This window comes from Convolutriloba macropyga, chromosome 12 (assembly GCF_964194025.1).
Source record: "Convolutriloba macropyga chromosome 12, txConMacr16.3, whole genome shotgun sequence".
NCBI classification, from domain to species: domain Eukaryota; kingdom Metazoa; phylum Xenacoelomorpha; order Acoela; family Convolutidae; genus Convolutriloba; species Convolutriloba macropyga.
In genome coordinates, this window is record NC_134479.1 from 2,290,659 (window position 1) to 2,310,267 (window position 19,609).

Sequence of the window (19,609 nt, forward strand, 5' to 3'; positions counted from 1 at the left end):
CGAGTAGACACAATGTAATGTTGGTTACAAAAGCCCTTAAAACAGTTTATAAAACAATTGCGATTTTGATGGTTAAGCTATTGATATTTTTACACACTCTGTGTAGAATCTTTGGAGCCAATCGTGACTCGTGAAGAAGTGAGTGCTCTGAGACATACACCCGCTGCTATTAGCTTCAAGTTGCCAACTGACGTCCCATTCGATCACGAAGAACAACCAATCACAGTTAATGTGACTCACGACGACAGGTCAATTGACACTTTTGATGTAGAACCCTCCAATCAGACAGACAAACCCACTGTGGAAAAGATATTTGAGGAAATTGATCTTGAGGATTCTGGCAACTACGTTATCACTGTTGATGTTGGACGACAACAATACATACACAAATTGTCCGTATCTGTTGGTAAGAGCATTTTGCTTTTCTAAATAAACCACTATTAGTACATTTTGGGACAGTTTACAATGGGCAGGTTTTCTATTAATAGCCGCAAAGCGATAGCTGGCGCTCTTGTTGGTCTCAGCTTGATTTTTTGTAATTCAAAGAATTGAAGTGCTATTGGGACGCTGTTTTGTAAAAGATCTCTACTCTCGGTTTCATGAAAGTCAAATTCGGGAAGCAATTTTGATCACCCTGCAGCATGAAACGTTGCGAAAAATAGAATGTTTTTTCGGCGCGGATTTTTTTTTTCACTCGAATATTCAGTCAAAGTGAGAAAATGGCGTTTAAACACAAAAATTTTTTTTCTCGAAAGTGAGTTTTTGCTTACATGCGTCAATTTGACCCGTTTTTCAAGTCATTTGTTGCTTTTTTTTCAAATCGATTACCAGTCATTTCGAGGTCTGTTTTTTGTAAAGTAAATGAAAATTCTTCGAATTGTAGTTCAAGCTTTGCTTTTTGGTTTTCTTGTCAAGTGTTTTAGTAAGACCATAGACGGCGCGATTACTTCAAATCTGCTTTTTGTTCATTCGTGCAGGTAATTTTGACTGAATTCCTAAAATAAAGTCTCTTCTCATTTTCAAAATGACTTTTCTTTAGTTCCAGGAGATAATTTCAACTGAGTGTGTGTGTGTGTGTGTGTGTGTGTGTGTGTGTGTGTGTGTATCTCATTAACTGAACGTTATCTGAGAGCAGCTAAAAGAAGCAGCTGTAATTTGTACATATCGTTAGTTAAAATATATAACATCTCAGCAGTTATTAAAAAAGCAGCGACATTTCTTTTTTGTCTTGTTTTAGTAATACCTTCCAATAACTTTTAAGCTGAATTTTAAGTTGACTTCAGGTTACTCCGAACCCCTTGAAGGTCAAAATAGTAGCACTTCCGTATCTGAATTTCTCTGCAGCTGTTTTGACCATTTTGAAAGCATTTTCTGTTTTCAAGTTTCTTGTTGTCACAGCACGTCGTGACTTCATACCGTTGAAGTTTGACTTCATATCGTTGAAGTTTGACTTCAAGCTTGGACCAAAATTAATTCAAGGCAACTTGATTGAAGTTACACATTCCAATTTCTGAAAAATTGCTAGAATTTGATTGTGCTGAAATTTTTATGGCACTGTTAATTAGTTAAGCATGTTTTAGTTCTAGCAATTTTTCGGAAACTTTGATGTTTAGCTTCCAACTGGCTGCCATTTTTAATTTATGTAGTACAGAAATTTTAGACAATTTTTTTTCCGATGACATCATTTTTTAAATCTTGGTTTAGAAAGGGTTAATTCGTTTTTATTTGCTTTTTCTCTCAACCTTTTTTGTCTCAACAAATTGTATTGCGCGTTGTTTGCTCTCATGGTCTTTTATTTGTTCTCAATATAGTGGCACATTCCTATAAATTTTTTCTAAGTAATACATTCCCTTATAATAATGAACTAAAGTGGTTAGAATTTGATTTTTAAATTCCAGCAGGAAATGGGATAAAGAAGGAAGAACTAAATTCATCTTGTCCTCGAAATGAACATTTTTTATTAGCCTCCGTAATCTGCTCAAACGGAAATTATTTAGTTATTTAGCTGCTCTCCTTTTTCTGCTTTAATTAGTTTTTTTGTCTTATATTTTGATTTGAATACGTCACGACTTTTACACGTGATTTCTGACTTGCCTCACATGAAGCACGCAATCTAGAGAATGCGTTCTATGTAAAAAGAAACAGAATAAACTGACAAAACGCGGTAATAAGTCAAACTGTGTAACATTTTCAAAGATCTGAAGAGCAAATTCTAATTAAAAATAATAATTTGCTTTACTTTAAAAGGTTAAACATGTTTAATTGTAATCTAAATAATAATTGCACACGAAATTAGACCGCTGTTTGAAACTTCAGTTAATTTTTGTCTGTTTTTTTTCTAATTGTCGTTCTTTTTCAATACCAATGGGATTCAAGGGAGTTGATGGTTGCTATTTTTCGGAAATTCACCCGCTGTATTTTGTATATTATGATAACTCTCTTCTTCATTTGCTTCTACCTTTTCTATCATTTTAGATGCGGCTGTGTAGGTGCTAGTGCCAAGTGCTATATTGTATGGAGACGAGTTATCGTTGCAATATCCTTTCTAATAAAGGCTTTTAATTGCAAGTTTTTGCTAAGTGCTGTTCGGAGCGCGGGTTCGGTAAAAACGCTCTTTTTTCTGCTACAAGTTTTCAATTCAAGTAATTTATTAAGCAACTGAACTGTACTGAGCAGAATCGTCTGTATGAATTTCAAGATAATAAATGCGTGCTGTATGAATTTACAAAAGTCTTTTTCGACCAATCAAAATTTAGCATCGTCATATTACGGCTCTTCAGAAAAAGCGGAGGCGATGGGTTTCGAACCTTTAATCTTATGATTATAAACAGGGTTGTCTAGTGTGCTGTGCCAAGTGGGTCTTGATTAGTGGTATTGTCAAAGTCAAGGAATTTACTGGGTGAATTAAGTATAAATGAAAAGCAACATCAATAGTGGTTTGTTCTAAGTTTTTATTGAGTATTCCAGATCAAAATGCTGAAAGTTTACTTTGTGTTTGCTCTTATTTGGCCTCTTGTTTTCTCATCTGATGTATGCGAAGAAATTGAGCTGGGGAACGCGACTGCTGTATGTTGTGAAAAGAATACTACATTCCGCGTTGGCCAAGTGGATGTGAGTTTCGTGCCATATCGGAGCCATATTTGTCCAGTTGGTGATGGAGCGATTGGTGATTTGTGTCCTTGATTCTTGCCAAGTCTTTCAATGATGTTCGTGTTGGTCGTGGCAGGCGTAGTACTCATGCAGTAGAAAAATAAAACCGTGCAGTTTTGTAGAAAAATAGATTCGTGCAGTAAAAAAAATAACTAGATGAATTGATTTGTTGCTCGTGTCAGGTTCATCCTGAAGGCGCGTGTTCGTCCCCTGCAAACTTCTTGAAGTTTTTGTCCGTCCTCGCTCCTCTTGAGGACGAACACGCGCCGTGTAATTAGGTCCAGGTTGTGCGGTTGCCCTGGCCAGATGTATTCCACGATAAAGTAGCTGGAATAGATCGGGTTGTCCGATGCTACAATTTTCGTTAGCAGTGCCATTCTGTTATTCAAATTAAATGGAAGAGGGGGATCGGCTGCAAATAGAACAGGCATGACTGATTTTAAAATTGATTTTTTGGGAAGTGCGTTTTGTGACTTTGACTGATGTGGATCAACAGAGATTTATGCGAGTTATTAGGTGTAGTTGATTGGTTCCTCTTCTGGGTTCATTTGCATTTTTCCCAGGAAGATTAATGTAGTAGTGATCTGTCACGTGTGGCAGTTCCATTTGCTCCGCGTTGTGAGGGGAGTAAAGTAATGAAGTAAATCCCTCGGCATGGCAGTAAATGACAGTCACTAATGGAGTTTTCGCAAGTAATTCCCTCGGTATGGCAGTAATTGACAGTCACTAATGGAAGTTTTGGAGGAAAGTAAATTGAGAACAGTGTGATTGACTGCTCTATTGATAAAGTTATTCAGAATACTTTTTACTGCGAAGAGGTCAAACTTTAATAGCGGCGTTATTCATCGACTGTTGGATATTTTATCGAAGCTTTGCAAAAACGATTAATTGTAATAACGAAGAGACGGGATATTCTATTTTATAAAAGTATGGACACTAAAAGGTTCGTTAATTACTTATAACAATTTAGGATTTCATAAGCTAGCATTAATATTTTTTTGTAATTTTAAACAGAATTATCGTGTTTAGAACGACACGAGGCAGACAAGATTTGCTAATCGAAATGAACGAGTTCAAACATCAGTACTACGATCGGAAAAAATTAATAAGTCTCGGATGGAAAGAAGTGGAAACAGTCGATGGGCGGGGTATAAATAGTTGGAACTCCTTAAAGAATAAGTTAACTATAGAAGGTAGAGGGGGACTGGTTGGAGAGAATGGTTGGCCAAAGGTACCATTGGCAATAAATAATGAAGAAATTGTGGGATTACAAGAAAGTTTAGTAGAAGGGTTCCGGGGCTGTAGAGATCAGGGCGATGTGTATAATTATGTTAGTGAATTAAAGTTGGAGAGTGGTGATAGCAGGTTGTATCAAGAAGTTGGGTCGTATGCTGGTTTGTGTAATTCAATAGGTTGGACGTTTTGTGTGGATGGTTTGATGAGTGGTGTTTTGCCTGATGGTTTTACTGGTGTAAGGAGAGATGCCATGGTACAATGGAATGAGTGGTGGACGGCGGCACATGTTGAGATTGGGGGTAATGATAGTGTTTCGAAAACGCCGTGTGGTGAGAAATTGTTTCTGATTTGTGGAAGTTATCAGACATCAAGGGATTTTAATAATGTTATGGGTACTCCGCAATATTTTATGGATTTAATTAAGAGGGGTCCTTCTGCAAGTGGTTTGGGAAAGGATGTTTGGTTTTTCATTCCGACGAAAGATAATGTGTTGTGCCAGCCTTCGTTGTGTGCGCATGCTGTTTTAACTTTTACAAAAGGTTTGTCGTTAGTGACGGGCTGGGAGGCGCGTGATCAATCGAATCAAGTTGTTGTTGATCGGACTTTGGGATCGTTTGCTTATGGTGTGCGTAAAGGTGCGGTAAAAAGAATTGTAATATCAAATAAAAATAAAAAGGCAGTGTTAGACTGGGCGAAAGAAAGAGAAGTATCAACTGGTGGTGCTAGTGATGTGACTGAGCATGTGCAAAGTTTCGCTAATAGTGGTCTAATTTTAAAAACAAATAACAAACGAGGTAATCGAAGAAAATGGGGTGGGAAACGGGAAACGAAAACGCAATCGAACGAGAACGAGAATATTGTGTATTCGTTTCTTCCTCCAAAGGATCCTTCAATGGAATAAGTGAGTTGTTCGACTTTAATTTACATTTTTTTTTAGGGTTGGAACTATACTGCCAGGTTTTTTTTTTACTTTTTTTTGAGGTTTTATTATTTCAAGCCCGTGCCCTTTCAACGTATTTTGAAAGGATTATTTTTTGTTGATACTGGGCAATCGGTAAGGGTCCTGTCTGTGTTAGTTTGGTGTTGTTTTGGAAAAAAAATGATGTTTCGTGAGTTTTTTGGGTCGTTATTTTGCACAGTCGTATGTAGTGTAAGCAATTAACATTTTGACTTTCAATCGCGTGCCCTTCAAAGTGATAACAAGGTGCGATGTTAATTTTTGTTGATAATGGTTGGGAATAGATTGGTTAATAATAGTTTGCTATGTTAGGGGTGCTTGCTCATTGTGCTCACGAGTTATGACTCACAAGTAATTTTTTTTTGGTCAGAAGTAAAAAAAATAAATTGGTAAGAAATTAAAAATAAGAAGAGGAGGCGTTACATTTGAATAATTTGCGGTGTTTATAAAATAGGTACTACATTAAATTAATTGCGACTCATGAGAGAAAAGATTAAAAAAAATATTTCGAATAATAAAAAAAATTAAAGAAGTTTATGCAAGTCTAAGTGAATACACGGATGCCAACAGGGTCAAACTCAATGGGGTCGTCATTGTCCATTTGAATAAAATCCCAGAATTGGTGGGTGAGTTGGGTGCCTTGGGATGAAGTAATGAAGTGGTAAATGTAGGTGTTGTGTTCCCAGGTTGTGTAGAAAAAACATTTTTTCGTGAGAAGGCCTGTATGGGAGTGTGCCCAGATCACGATGGTTCCATTTTGTAATATGACATATTCATTGAAAAAACATTCCCTGTATTGGATTCCTACTTTCACGCAAACGTTGATGTTGTGGTTCGTGTGTAATTTTGGGGCGATGTCTTCTGGGCCGACGTAATTTCGGATTTGGTCCCAGATGCTTGTCATGATTTTTAAGAAAATTCAGAATTGCTAGGTTTTGAGATTTGGAAATATCAGGGAAAGAAAAAGTAAATATGGTTTAAAAAAAAAGAAATTACAGGTCAGATTCGCCTTCTAAAAATTCTTCTTTGGTGTTTTGTAAGAAATTCAAAAAGGTAAGAAAATTTGGATGATCTGGTTCCAAAGTGATTTTTTTGTCTTGATTATTATCCAAGAAGTTAATCCAGAAGCATAAGGTGTTGCAGGGGAATATGAAGTATTCAGAAAAGACTGCAAGTTTTATATCAAAATCAGTAAGAAAGTAAGCATAAAGTGGAAATTGGGTTGGAATTGGAGAGATGTAAGGAATGGTGTCTTCTGATTGGTCAATTGTGGTGAAAGTTGGGGTTGGTGGATAAGACATGAGATAAGATTTTTAATGGAATAGAAATGCAAATATTTGAGGAAATTTACATGGAGTCATCTGAGAATGGAATGGGTGATGGGGGAGAAATTGGAATATAATTTAATTCAGTTGAATTGTGGTCTGATGTAGGGTCAGGGCTGTCGGGACTTTCAGAAATGGTTGGTTGCGATGGTTCTACTGCAACTGGTTCTCCTTCTGAGTTAAGATAGAAATTCACATTAATATAATTATTTCCCGATTGTATGCATTGTAGAATTGTTTGCCATACGGCTGATGTCTCATTCATTGTAAGGGGGATAAAAGAAATTGAATAAATTAATTGCGACTCATGAGAGAAAAGATTTTAAAAAATATTTCGAATAATAAAAAAAATTAAAGAAGTTTATGCAAGTCTAAGTGAATACACGGATGCCAACAGGGTCAAACTCAATGGGGTCGTCATTGTCCATTTGAATAAAATCCCAGAATTGGTGGGTGAGTTGGGTGCCTTGGGATGAAGTAATGAAGTGGTAAATGTAGGTGTAGTGTTCCCAGGTTGTGTAGAAAAAACATTTTTTCGTGAGAAGGCCTGTATGGGAGTGTTCCCAGATCACGATGGTTCCATTTTGTAATATGACATATTCATTGAAAAAACATTCCCTGTATTGGATTCCTACTTTCACGCAAACGTTGATGTTGTGGTTCGTGTGTAATTTTGGGGCGATGTCTTCTGGGCCGACGTAATTTCGGATTTGGTCCCAGATGCTTGTCATGATTTTTAAGAAAATTCAGAATTGCTAGGTTTTGAGATTTGGAAATATCAGGGAAAGAAAAAGTAAATATGGTTTTAAAAAAAAGAAATTACAGGTCAAATTCGCCTTCTAAAAATTCTTCTTTGGTGTTTTGTAAGAAATTCAAAAAGGTAAGAAAATTTGGTTCGGTAAAAACGCTCTTTTTTCTGCTACAAGTTTTCAATTCAAGTAATTTATTAAGCAACTGAACTGTACTGAGCAGAATCGTCTGTATGAATTTCAAGATAATAAATGCGTGCTGTATGAATTTACAAAAGTCTTTTTCGACCAATCAAAATTTAGCATCGTCATATTACGGCTCTTCAGAAAAAGCGGAGGCGATGGGTTTCGAACCTTTAATCTTATGATTATTAACAGGGTTGTCTAGTGTGCTGTGCCAAGTGGGTCTTGATTAGTGGTATTGTCAAAGTCAAGGAATTTACTGGGTGAATTAAGTATAAATGAAAAGCAACATCAATAGTGGTTTGTTCTAAGTTTTTATTGAGTATTCCAGATCAAAATGCTGAAAGTTTACTTTGTGTTTGCTCTTATTTGGCCTCTTGTTTTCTCATCTGATGTATGCGAAGAAATTGAGCTGGGGAACGCGACTGCTGTATGTTGTGAAAAGAATACTACATTCCGCGTTGGCCAAGTGGATGTGAGTTTCGTGCCATATCGGAGCCATATTTGTCCAGTTGGTGATGGAGCGATTGGTGATTTGTGTCCTTGATTCTTGCCAAGTCTTTCAATGATGTTCGTGTTGGTCGTGGCAGGCGTAGTACTCATGCAGTAGAAAAATAAAACCGTGCAGTTTTGTAGAAAAATAGATTCGTGCAGTAAAAAAAATAACTAGATGAATTGATTTGTTGCTCGTGTCAGGTTCATCCTGAAGGCGCGTGTTCGTCCCCTGCAAACTTCTTGAAGTTTTTGTCCGTCCTCGCTCCTCTTGAGGACGAACACGCGCCGTGTAATTAGGTCCAGGTTGTGCGGTTGCCCTGGCCAGATGTATTCCACGATAAAGTAGCTGGAATAGATCGGGTTGTCCGATGCTACAATTTTCGTTAGCAGTGCCATTCTGTTATTCAAATTAAATGGAAGAGGGGGATCGGCTGCAAATAGAACAGGCATGACTGATTTTAAAATTGATTTTTTGGGAAGTGCGTTTTGTGACTTTGACTGATGTGGATCAACAGAGATTTATGCGAGTTATTAGGTGTAGTTGATTGGTTCCTCTTCTGGGTTCATTTGCATTTTTCCCAGGAAGATTAATGTAGTAGTGATCTGTCACGTGTGGCAGTTCCATTTGCTCCGCGTTGTGAGGGGAGTAAAGTAATGAAGTAAATCCCTCGGCATGGCAGTAAATGACAGTCACTAATGGAGTTTTCGCAAGTAATTCCCTCGGTATGGCAGTAATTGACAGTCACTAATGGAAGTTTTGGAGGAAAGTAAATTGAGAACAGTGTGATTGACTGCTCTATTGATAAAGTTATTCAGAATACTTTTTACTGCGAAGAGGTCAAACTTTAATAGCGGCGTTATTCATCGACTGTTGGATATTTTATCGAAGCTTTGCAAAAACGATTAATTGTAATAACGAAGAGACGGGATATTCTATTTTATCAAAGTATGGACACTAAAAGGTTCGTTAATTACTTATAACAATTTAGGATTTCATAAGCTAGCATTAATATTTTTTTGTAATTTTAAACAGAATTATCGTGTTTAGAACGACACGAGGCAGACAAGATTTGCTAATCGAAATGAACGAGTTCAAACATCAGTACTACGATCGGAAAAAATTAATAAGTCTCGGATGGAAAGAAGTGGAAACAGTCGATGGGCGGGGTATAAATAGTTGGAACTCCTTAAAGAATAAGTTAACTATAGAAGGTAGAGGGGGACTGGTTGGAGAGAATGGTTGGCCAAAGGTACCATTGGCAATAAATAATGAAGAAATTGTGGGATTACAAGAAAGTTTAGTAGAAGGGTTCCGGGGCTGTAGAGATCAGGGCGATGTGTATAATTATGTTAGTGAATTAAAGTTGGAGAGTGGTGATAGCAGGTTGTATCAAGAAGTTGGGTCGTATGCTGGTTTGTGTAATTCAATAGGTTGGACGTTTTGTGTGGATGGTTTGATGAGTGGTGTTTTGCCTGATGGTTTTACTGGTGTAAGGAGAGATGCCATGGTACAATGGAATGAGTGGTGGACGGCGGCACATGTTGAGATTGGGGGTAATGATAGTGTTTCGAAAACGCCGTGTGGTGAGAAATTGTTTCTGATTTGTGGAAGTTATCAGACATCAAGGGATTTTAATAATGTTATGGGTACTCCGCAATATTTTATGGATTTAATTAAGAGGGGTCCTTCTGCAAGTGGTTTGGGAAAGGATGTTTGGTTTTTCATTCCGACGAAAGATAATGTGTTGTGCCAGCCTTCGTTGTGTGCGCATGCTGTTTTAACTTTTACAAAAGGTTTGTCGTTAGTGACGGGCTGGGAGGCGCGTGATCAATCGAATCAAGTTGTTGTTGATCGGACTTTGGGATCGTTTGCTTATGGTGTGCGTAAAGGTGCGGTAAAAAGAATTGTAATATCAAATAAAAATAAAAAGGCAGTGTTAGACTGGGCGAAAGAAAGAGAAGTATCAACTGGTGGTGCTAGTGATGTGACTGAGCATGTGCAAAGTTTCGCTAATAGTGGTCTAATTTTAAAAACAAATAACAAACGAGGTAATCGAAGAAAATGGGGTGGGAAACGGGAAACGAAAACGCAATCGAACGAGAACGAGAATATTGTGTATTCGTTTCTTCCTCCAAAGGATCCTTCAATGGAATAAGTGAGTTGTTCGACTTTAATTTACATTTTTTTTTAGGGTTGGAACTATACTGCCAGGTTTTTTTTTTACTTTTTTTTGAGGTTTTATTATTTCAAGCCCGTGCCCTTTCAACGTATTTTGAAAGGATTATTTTTTGTTGATACTGGGCAATCGGTAAGGGTCCTGTCTGTGTTAGTTTGGTGTTGTTTTGGAAAAAAAATGATGTTTCGTGAGTTTTTTGGGTCGTTATTTTGCACAGTCGTATGTAGTGTAAGCAATTAACATTTTGACTTTCAATCGCGTGCCCTTCAAAGTGATAACAAGGTGCGATGTTAATTTTTGTTGATAATGGTTGGGAATAGATTGGTTAATAATAGTTTGCTATGTTAGGGGTGCTTGCTCATTGTGCTCACGAGTTATGACTCACAAGTAATTTTTTTTTGGTCAGAAGTAAAAAAAATAAATTGGTAAGAAATTAAAAATAAGAAGAGGAGGCGTTACATTTGAATAATTTGCGGTGTTTATAAAATAGGTACTACATTAAATTAATTGCGACTCATGAGAGAAAAGATTAAAAAAAATATTTCGAATAATAAAAAAAATTAAAGAAGTTTATGCAAGTCTAAGTGAATACACGGATGCCAACAGGGTCAAACTCAATGGGGTCGTCATTGTCCATTTGAATAAAATCCCAGAATTGGTGGGTGAGTTGGGTGCCTTGGGATGAAGTAATGAAGTGGTAAATGTAGGTGTTGTGTTCCCAGGTTGTGTAGAAAAAACATTTTTTCGTGAGAAGGCCTGTATGGGAGTGTGCCCAGATCACGATGGTTCCATTTTGTAATATGACATATTCATTGAAAAAACATTCCCTGTATTGGATTCCTACTTTCACGCAAACGTTGATGTTGTGGTTCGTGTGTAATTTTGGGGCGATGTCTTCTGGGCCGACGTAATTTCGGATTTGGTCCCAGATGCTTGTCATGATTTTTAAGAAAATTCAGAATTGCTAGGTTTTGAGATTTGGAAATATCAGGGAAAGAAAAAGTAAATATGGTTTAAAAAAAAAGAAATTACAGGTCAGATTCGCCTTCTAAAAATTCTTCTTTGGTGTTTTGTAAGAAATTCAAAAAGGTAAGAAAATTTGGATGATCTGGTTCCAAAGTGATTTTTTTGTCTTGATTATTATCCAAGAAGTTAATCCAGAAGCATAAGGTGTTGCAGGGGAATATGAAGTATTCAGAAAAGACTGCAAGTTTTATATCAAAATCAGTAAGAAAGTAAGCATAAAGTGGAAATTGGGTTGGAATTGGAGAGATGTAAGGAATGGTGTCTTCTGATTGGTCAATTGTGGTGAAAGTTGGGGTTGGTGGATAAGACATGAGATAAGATTTTTAATGGAATAGAAATGCAAATATTTGAGGAAATTTACATGGAGTCATCTGAGAATGGAATGGGTGATGGGGGAGAAATTGGAATATAATTTAATTCAGTTGAATTGTGGTCTGATGTAGGGTCAGGGCTGTCGGGACTTTCAGAAATGGTTGGTTGCGATGGTTCTACTGCAACTGGTTCTCCTTCTGAGTTAAGATAGAAATTCACATTAATATAATTATTTCCCGATTGTATGCATTGTAGAATTGTTTGCCATACGGCTGATGTCTCATTCATTGTAAGGGGGATAAAAGAAATTGAATAAATTAATTGCGACTCATGAGAGAAAAGATTTTAAAAAAATATTTCGAATAATAAAAAAAATTAAAGAAGTTTATGCAAGTCTAAGTGAATACACGGATGCCAACAGGGTCAAACTCAATGGGGTCGTCATTGTCCATTTGAATAAAATCCCAGAATTGGTGGGTGAGTTGGGTGCCTTGGGATGAAGTAATGAAGTGGTAAATGTAGGTGTAGTGTTCCCAGGTTGTGTAGAAAAAACATTTTTTCGTGAGAAGGCCTGTATGGGAGTGTTCCCAGATCACGATGGTTCCATTTTGTAATATGACATATTCATTGAAAAAACATTCCCTGTATTGGATTCCTACTTTCACGCAAACGTTGATGTTGTGGTTCGTGTGTAATTTTGGGGCGATGTCTTCTGGGCCGACGTAATTTCGGATTTGGTCCCAGATGCTTGTCATGATTTTTAAGAAAATTCAGAATTGCTAGGTTTTGAGATTTGGAAATATCAGGGAAAGAAAAAGTAAATATGGTTTAAAAAAAAAGAAATTACAGGTCAGATTCGCCTTCTAAAAAATCTTCTTTGGTGTTTTGTAAGAAATTCAAAAAGGTAAGAAAATTTGGATGATCTGGTTCCAAAGTGATTTTTTTGTCTTGATTATTATCCAAGAAGTTAATCCAGAAGCATAAGGTGTTGCAGGGGAATATGAAGTATTCAGAAAAGACTGCAAGTTTTATATCAAAATCAGTAAGAAAGTAAGCATAAAGTGGAAATTGGGTTGGAATTGGAGAGATGTAAGGAATGGTGTCTTCTGATTGGTCAATTGTGGTGAAAGTTGGGGTTGGTGGATAAGACATGAGATAAGATTTTTAATGGAATAGAAATGCAAATATTTGAGGAAATTTACATGGAGTCATCTGAGAATGGAATGGGTGATGGGGGAGAAATTGGAATATAATTTAATTCAGTTGAATTGTGGTCTGATGTAGGGTCAGGGCTGTCGGGACTTTCAGAAATGGTTGGTTGCGATGGTTCTACTGCAACTGGTTCTCCTTCTGAGTTAAGATAGAAATTCACATTAATATAATTATTTCCCGATTGTATGCATTGTAGAATTGTTTGCCATACGGCTGATGTCTCATTCATTGTAAGGGGGATAAAAGAAATTGAATAAATTAATTGCGACTCATGAGAGAAAAGATTTTAAAAAAATATTTCGAATAATAAAAAAAATTAAAGAAGTTTATGCAAGTCTAAGTGAATACACGGATGCCAACAGGGTCAAACTCAATGGGGTCGTCATTGTCCATTTGAATAAAATCCCAGAATTGGTGGGTGAGTTGGGTGCCTTGGGATGAAGTAATGAAGTGGTAAATGTAGGTGTAGTGTTCCCAGGTTGTGTAGAAAAAACATTTTTTCGTGAGAAGGCCTGTATGGGAGTGTTCCCAGATCACGATGGTTCCATTTTGTAATATGACATATTCATTGAAAAAACATTCCCTGTATTGGATTCCTACTTTCACGCAAACGTTGATGTTGTGGTTCGTGTGTAATTTTGGGGCGATGTCTTCTGGGCCGACGTAATTTCGGATTTGGTCCCAGATGCTTGTCATGATTTTTAAGAAAATTCAGAATTGCTAGGTTTTGAGATTTGGAAATATCAGGGAAAGAAAAAGTAAATATGGTTTTAAAAAAAAGAAATTACAGGTCAAATTCGCCTTCTAAAAATTCTTCTTTGGTGTTTTGTAAGAAATTCAAAAAGGTAAGAAAATTTGGATGATCTGGTTCCAAAGTGATTTTTTTGTCTTGATTATTATCCAAGAAGTTAATCCAGAAGCATAAGGTGTTGCAGGGGAATATGAAGTATTCAGAAAAGACTGCAAGTTTTATATCAAAATCAGTAAGAAAGTAAGCATAAAGTGGAAATTGGGTTGGAATTGGAGAGATGTAAGGAATGGTGTCTTCTGATTGGTCAATTGTGGTGAAAGTTGGGGTTGGTGGATAAGACATGAGATAAGATTTTTAATGGAATAGAAATGCAAATATTTGAGGAAATTTACATGGAGTCATCTGAGAATGGAATGGGTGATGGGGGAGAAATTGGAATATAATTTAATTCAGTTGAATTGTGGTCTGATGTAGGGTCAGGGCTGTCGGGACTTTCAGAAATGGTTGGTTGCGATGGTTCTACTGCAACTGGTTCTCCTTCTGAGTTAAGATAGAAATTCACATTAATATATATATTTCCCGATTGTATGCATTGTAGAATTGTTTGCCATACGGCTGATGTCTCATTCACTGTAAGGGGGATAAAAGAAATTGAATAAATGTTGTTGACAATATTGTCCTGTTGCATGTTAATACTAATTATTGCTTCACGATCTGTAAAAAAGGCAATGCTGTATTCAGTAATATAAGCTGGCTGGCCGTTGAATGTAGTGTTAATGCGCGGCTCAACTTTAATTCTGAAGTGATATACTGGATTCATTATAAAATGTTTGAAATAGTGCAAAAGGTAAAATTTTATTTGTAGGAAAATTGTTTAAGTTGTTTGAAATAAATTCCAAGTTTCTTTCCGCGAAGAAATTGTAATAGGTTGAGAGAATGAACAGTTAGCAATGAAGAGTGTTGCTGGTAGTTAGCAGGCACAAGGTAGTTTGAATGATTGATAGTGTTGCGGGGGAAGTGGGGGAAATTTGACATTTTGATTAATTGGGATTGTGGGGAATTATCCCTGGTTGGATTGATTAGTGTTCCATTATAGGCTGTCATTGTGATTGATGGACAGTTCGCCTTCCGGGTTAATGGATTTCCTTCTTTTTCTCGCTTTGACAGATAATTGATAAGTTTCCTTTAGGAGTTGCATCTTATTACTCCGTTGTTTAGTGCGTCAGTATAAATTCTTTTTAAAAATAAATTCGTCGCTGGATAAAAAGGTAGGGAGCAAATCCCCGCCTTTAACAATGGAGGTTTAAGAGGAATTGCTCTGTAATTTTTCCTTGTTGATTTTTCTCAAAGAATAATTGCAAGTAATGAAAATTTCGGTTTAATACTCGAGTAATATCAAAATTTTGAATTAAGTTTTCGCAAATATAATGGTAGGTACTTTCCAGATGGAGGATGGGTCTCTCTGGTTTATTTAGGGCTATTATAAATGTTGTTAATTAATAATTTTTTTTAAAAAAATTTTTATTTTTAAGTTTTGTTTTCCTTGCTCACTGCTAACACAAAATTTCTAATTTGCGGCAGAGTAGAAGTGAGTGTAATTGATAACTTTTAACAAGTGACTTAGTTCAGTGGTTAGTATCTCTGGCCGTTGAGCAGCTGGGGTTCCGGGTTCGAATCCCGGCGGGTTCCCGGTGCTTCCATAATGTGGGAAAATCTGGGAAAGGGCAAAGGGGTGTAAGGGTAAGCTAGGGTAAGGGTAAGGGGGTAGAGGAGAGGGGAAGGGTAAAAAAATTTAACTTTTTTTTCCTTTTTTTAATTTATAAGCTGTTTTTACGGACCACGCGGCCGTCCCACTTAGCGCAGTTGGTAGCGCGCTGCACTCTCATGCTGAAGTTGAGGGTTCGAGTCCCGGTCAGGTTTTTTTTTTAAACGTTTCCTGTATTGATTGCTCTGAGAGGGTACGCTCCGTAATGGGATATCGGTGGGTGTTCCGGTATATGTGTATAGATGGGCTGACTCGGTGCGGCAGGCCTGTTGACATGATCAATTTTGATAGTTGGTTCTTCGTTACGTTTTAGTCTCCTGATGTAGTCTCTTAGGAATGTGTAAGGAGTGCGGGGTTTATTTATGTTTTCTTCGTTTTGGTTTTCGAACTCAGTTTTAATTTCGAGTGGTAGTACTAGTGAGCATTTGTGCAGGGGATGTTCTGGATGTTCTTGTAGGTATTCATAGTCATTCAATTCGACAACTTGTACTGGTTTTGTTTTTATTCGCCGTCCTTCGTGTGTTATTCGGAAAGGGAAACGTCGGTGAAGTTTTGCCAATTTGTGTAAAAGATGCGAATAAGTTAGATGTAGTAATACGCTAATCAAGAAGGATAAAAATCCGAAAAGAAGAGACATTTTCCATGGTATGTACTGTTCGAATCGGTGTTCGAGTTCGGGCTTGAATGCTCTTATTCTTTCTAAAATTGGTTCGGCCATTTGTTCTATTGATTTGCTATTTGTTCGTCGTGTTTCCATTTGTTTAAACTCTAGTTGAATTTGCTGAAGAATTTGAATTTGTGCCTCAGATCTTGATGAGAAGTTTGGTAGTTCATCCAATGGGGGCAGTAGTTTGAAGAGTGTACTTATTGGATCTGGTAATTGAAAATCTAACCGTATTGCCGGTACTGTGTCACAAGCAGTGAGGTCTGAGCGAAGATGAACATTTGGTCCTCTAAGCTGTTTTCCACATCCCAGTGTGATGATACACACTCTGCACCCAGGATGCTCAATTCTTGCTAATGGATTGCTGCCATTACCAGCGCTTTCGATGAGTGTATAATCGTCTTTGGACGATGTTATTAACCAACGACCGAAGCCGAGATTGCGTGCTTTTTCAGTCAACGGCAATTCTACTACATCCAGTTGACAGCGTTGCAATGCAAGTAGCTCGTCATCGTGGTAAAGTAAAGTAGCTATACAGGACTGATAAGTCTGTTCTGTTGGAATGGCTTTGGTGCATATTGCGTCTTTTTGGGATCCGATACAATTTGCGAGCTCGTCTTCATCGATAAACGCTAGTTCTTCTCCGTCGTCTGAGACGGCCATGTATTTGGCTTCAAGTCGCCAAACTAAAGCTTTACCCGTATCCCCGTCCGGCATTGGGATCGGAATGGCATGCAATACGTTCATAACTGTACTTTTTGAAGCCATTGGAATTGCAAGTGTAAGTATAAGACCTGCGTCAATTGCCTCGACTTGTGTGACTAATTTCGTTTCATAGTACGAGAGAATCTCTTGGATTGGTACGGCTAGAGATAATCGATCCTGTTGTCCATTTTGTTGCAAATGAACAATCGTAAGAATTTCATGCAACTGCTCCCTTGGGACTAATGACATTGGTAATAGTTGATTCATGAGAGGCGTCAAGGCATTCAGTATGTTGATTCGAAACGTATAAAGGGCCGATCGGTATGTTTTGATGTTAGCAAGTATTGCTTGAAAAATATTGCTAAGTACAAGACTATGTTGATTGATTTGTTCTCTTACGTATAAGTATTGGATGCAGTTTCTCATGTGGTGCACGTTTTGTCGTAACGCCTTGAATTGTCCTTCAGCAAGTTCCCAGTTCCTGTTTTGTGTCTCTATTATTTCGTTCTGGGCTTCTTTGATGGCTTTCAGTTCACCTGATACAACGTAGAATTTTTCATTGTTTTGGATTGTTATTTGTTCGACATGATCGGTTAGGTATTGAAGATAAGCCATTGCTTGTCTGATGTTTTTCTGGTTTCTAGCCACTCTTTTGTCGCATCCTCCAAACACTGATTTGATGAAGCATAGTAATTTGTCGCCTGTTCCTATTCCAATTCCCAGCACTGCGGCTGCTGCTGCTGCGGCAGCCGCACCGCGGGGTTGTCTTTGCAGTGTTGTAGAAGTTTGACTGTTTGCTCTTAGTAGTGTGTTCATTTCCAATTTGAGGTTTACAATGTCGTGTTGGGCCTGTTTGTTTTCTATCATTGTTTGTTGCGCTATCCAGTGGAGGCCTGCTGTCGAGTCAGTCATATTTGTGAAGTTCAATGGGCATCCATAATTTTCTGAAGTCCACATTTTGTCTATCTCTTTTGTCAGGTTGATCAGTTTGTCTTCCACTGTTTTGTTATATATTGGGTAGGGGATCAGGATTTCAGTTTTGACAAATTTTTCTGTCAATAGAATTTTCTGATGAAGGTTGAATAATACTCCATCTTTTGTTGCCACCGATGGTTGGTTCGTTTTCATCAAGGGTAAAAGTTGTAGTAAAAATAGTACGATATTGAGCATTTTGCTAACTAGGTTTGTTTGTGAAATTGAATTAGAGTCTTTGTGCGACCGATTTTGAGGTACAAAATTTTGGAAAATGATTTGAGCTGTGTCTTTTTTCCTTTTAAATTAGGATTTTTTTTGGAGTGTTTTCATTGGTTGGTGACGTATTTAATGTGTATGTATAATAGAGAATTGGTGCTCAATTCCTATTGGCTGTCATCTTCGAAGCCAAAAGTTTGGTGAAGGTTTCCGTTGATCTCCCGACGGTAAAGTGTTAGCGGAACAATTTTTCGTCTGTTCTGAAGCGTTGGGCCAAGGTCCGCTAGTTCTCTGTTGGATACTCTTTGAGGAAGTGGTGAAGATGTTCTTGGGTTGTCGTGTTGAGCAATAGCACTATTGGTCTCGTTATTTTCAATTTGTGAAATGGTGCCTCCTATAAGGGAGTGCTCATTGTTCTCGTCGGATCTCGGTTGTTGGACATCATCGCTTGAGGTTGTATTGTTGTAAATATCGTTGATCGAGTTGGTCTGGTAGAAGGTTTCGCCTGTAGTGTCTAATATTGGGGGCGTGTAGACGGGGCTATTAACGTCATCAAATAGATCACCAAGATTTTCAGATGAATCGAACGTGAAGTCATTGAGACTCTGGTTTCGCGACTGTGAGCTTGTTGCTTGTGAGTCTGCAATGCTCTCATCGTGATCAGTTTCTGTTGTATCAATTGTCAGGTTTGGGTCTGGGATGTGGTCAAGTGGGAAGTAAGTTATTACTTTGACCTGTTCTTCCTTTGCTTTTTCTGATGGTTGCAAGAGGTTATATAGCGAGTTTTCTCGGGCCAATGCCAGATGATCATTTCTGCGAAGGTTGTATCGTCGATTTGAGCCAAAACGACTGTCGGACGGTAAGAAGTTTGAGTTATTTGAGAAGACGTAGTCTCCTGTATGAATTGATTCTGGTGTTTCTTGCGTGTTTGCGCTTGGAACTGAGCCTTCCACGAAGAATGCATCTTGGTCAAACGTCGGTTCGTGTGTCATATCATGAAATTGTATTGGCGGGTCTTCAGAAGAAAAATTAGCTGTTTGGATGTTTGAGTTGAAAGAAACTGACTGGACATCTGGTGTCGTTATGGGTAGCTGCATGTTGTCTTCGTTAATGTGGTGCCTGACTTGGTTGTCGAACAGCTGTGGTTCTCTCTCTTCTTCTGGTATGGTGGGATCTGCTTCAAAGTTTTCGGGGTCTACATGTTCGAGGTCTTCTACTTGATATTGAGGTTTCACAGGTCGAAGTCTCATTCGATGGATACATTGCGTGTAATTTGTGTTGGTTTTGCGTACAATGTAGTTTGCATTCGTGAGCAATTTTTCTACTCTGTATAATGGTATCCACCTGCTTTGCTGTTTATTCATCACTGCTACTTGTGTTGTGCTTTTTGGGTCAAGGATCAGGCAGTGTGATTTGGGTTTTAGTGGTGTGGCGTTGGCTTTTCTGTCATAGTACTTTTTATATTTCAGATAAGACGAGATAAGGTTGTCTTTTACGCTGGAGAAAAGCTCCGTAGTTTTGTCTTGTAGCTCTTTAATGCAGTCGTATTTTGGGTGAGACTCCCACAATTTTGTATTCTGAAATCTGAGGTCCAAAGGATTTATCGGTGTTCTGCCGTGAAAGACGTCAGATGGCGTGCACCCAAGAGCTGGTGCAAATGTTGTATTGTGTATGAATACTGCAATGTCAACGTATCTATGCCAGTCCGAG

At 37.8% G+C, this 19,609-nt stretch overlaps 2 protein-coding genes across 5 annotated transcripts in view; both read left to right on the forward strand.

Annotated features, from left to right (window-relative positions):
* Nucleotides 1-19,609, forward strand: part of LOC142351028 (uncharacterized) — a 155,230-nt gene that overhangs the window by 55,445 nt on the left and 80,176 nt on the right. For all 4 annotated transcript variants that reach the window (XM_075403084.1, XM_075403086.1, XM_075403085.1 and 1 more), the window contains exon 9: nucleotides 107-406. In XM_075403084.1, the coding sequence (XP_075259199.1) occupies nucleotides 107-406 (300 nt within the window). The remainder of the gene's footprint in view (nucleotides 1-106; nucleotides 407-19,609) is intronic.
* LOC142351029 (proto-oncogene vav-like) overlaps nucleotides 1-19,609 on the forward strand; it is a 198,412-nt gene that overhangs the window by 1,468 nt on the left and 177,335 nt on the right. The window lies entirely within an intron of this gene.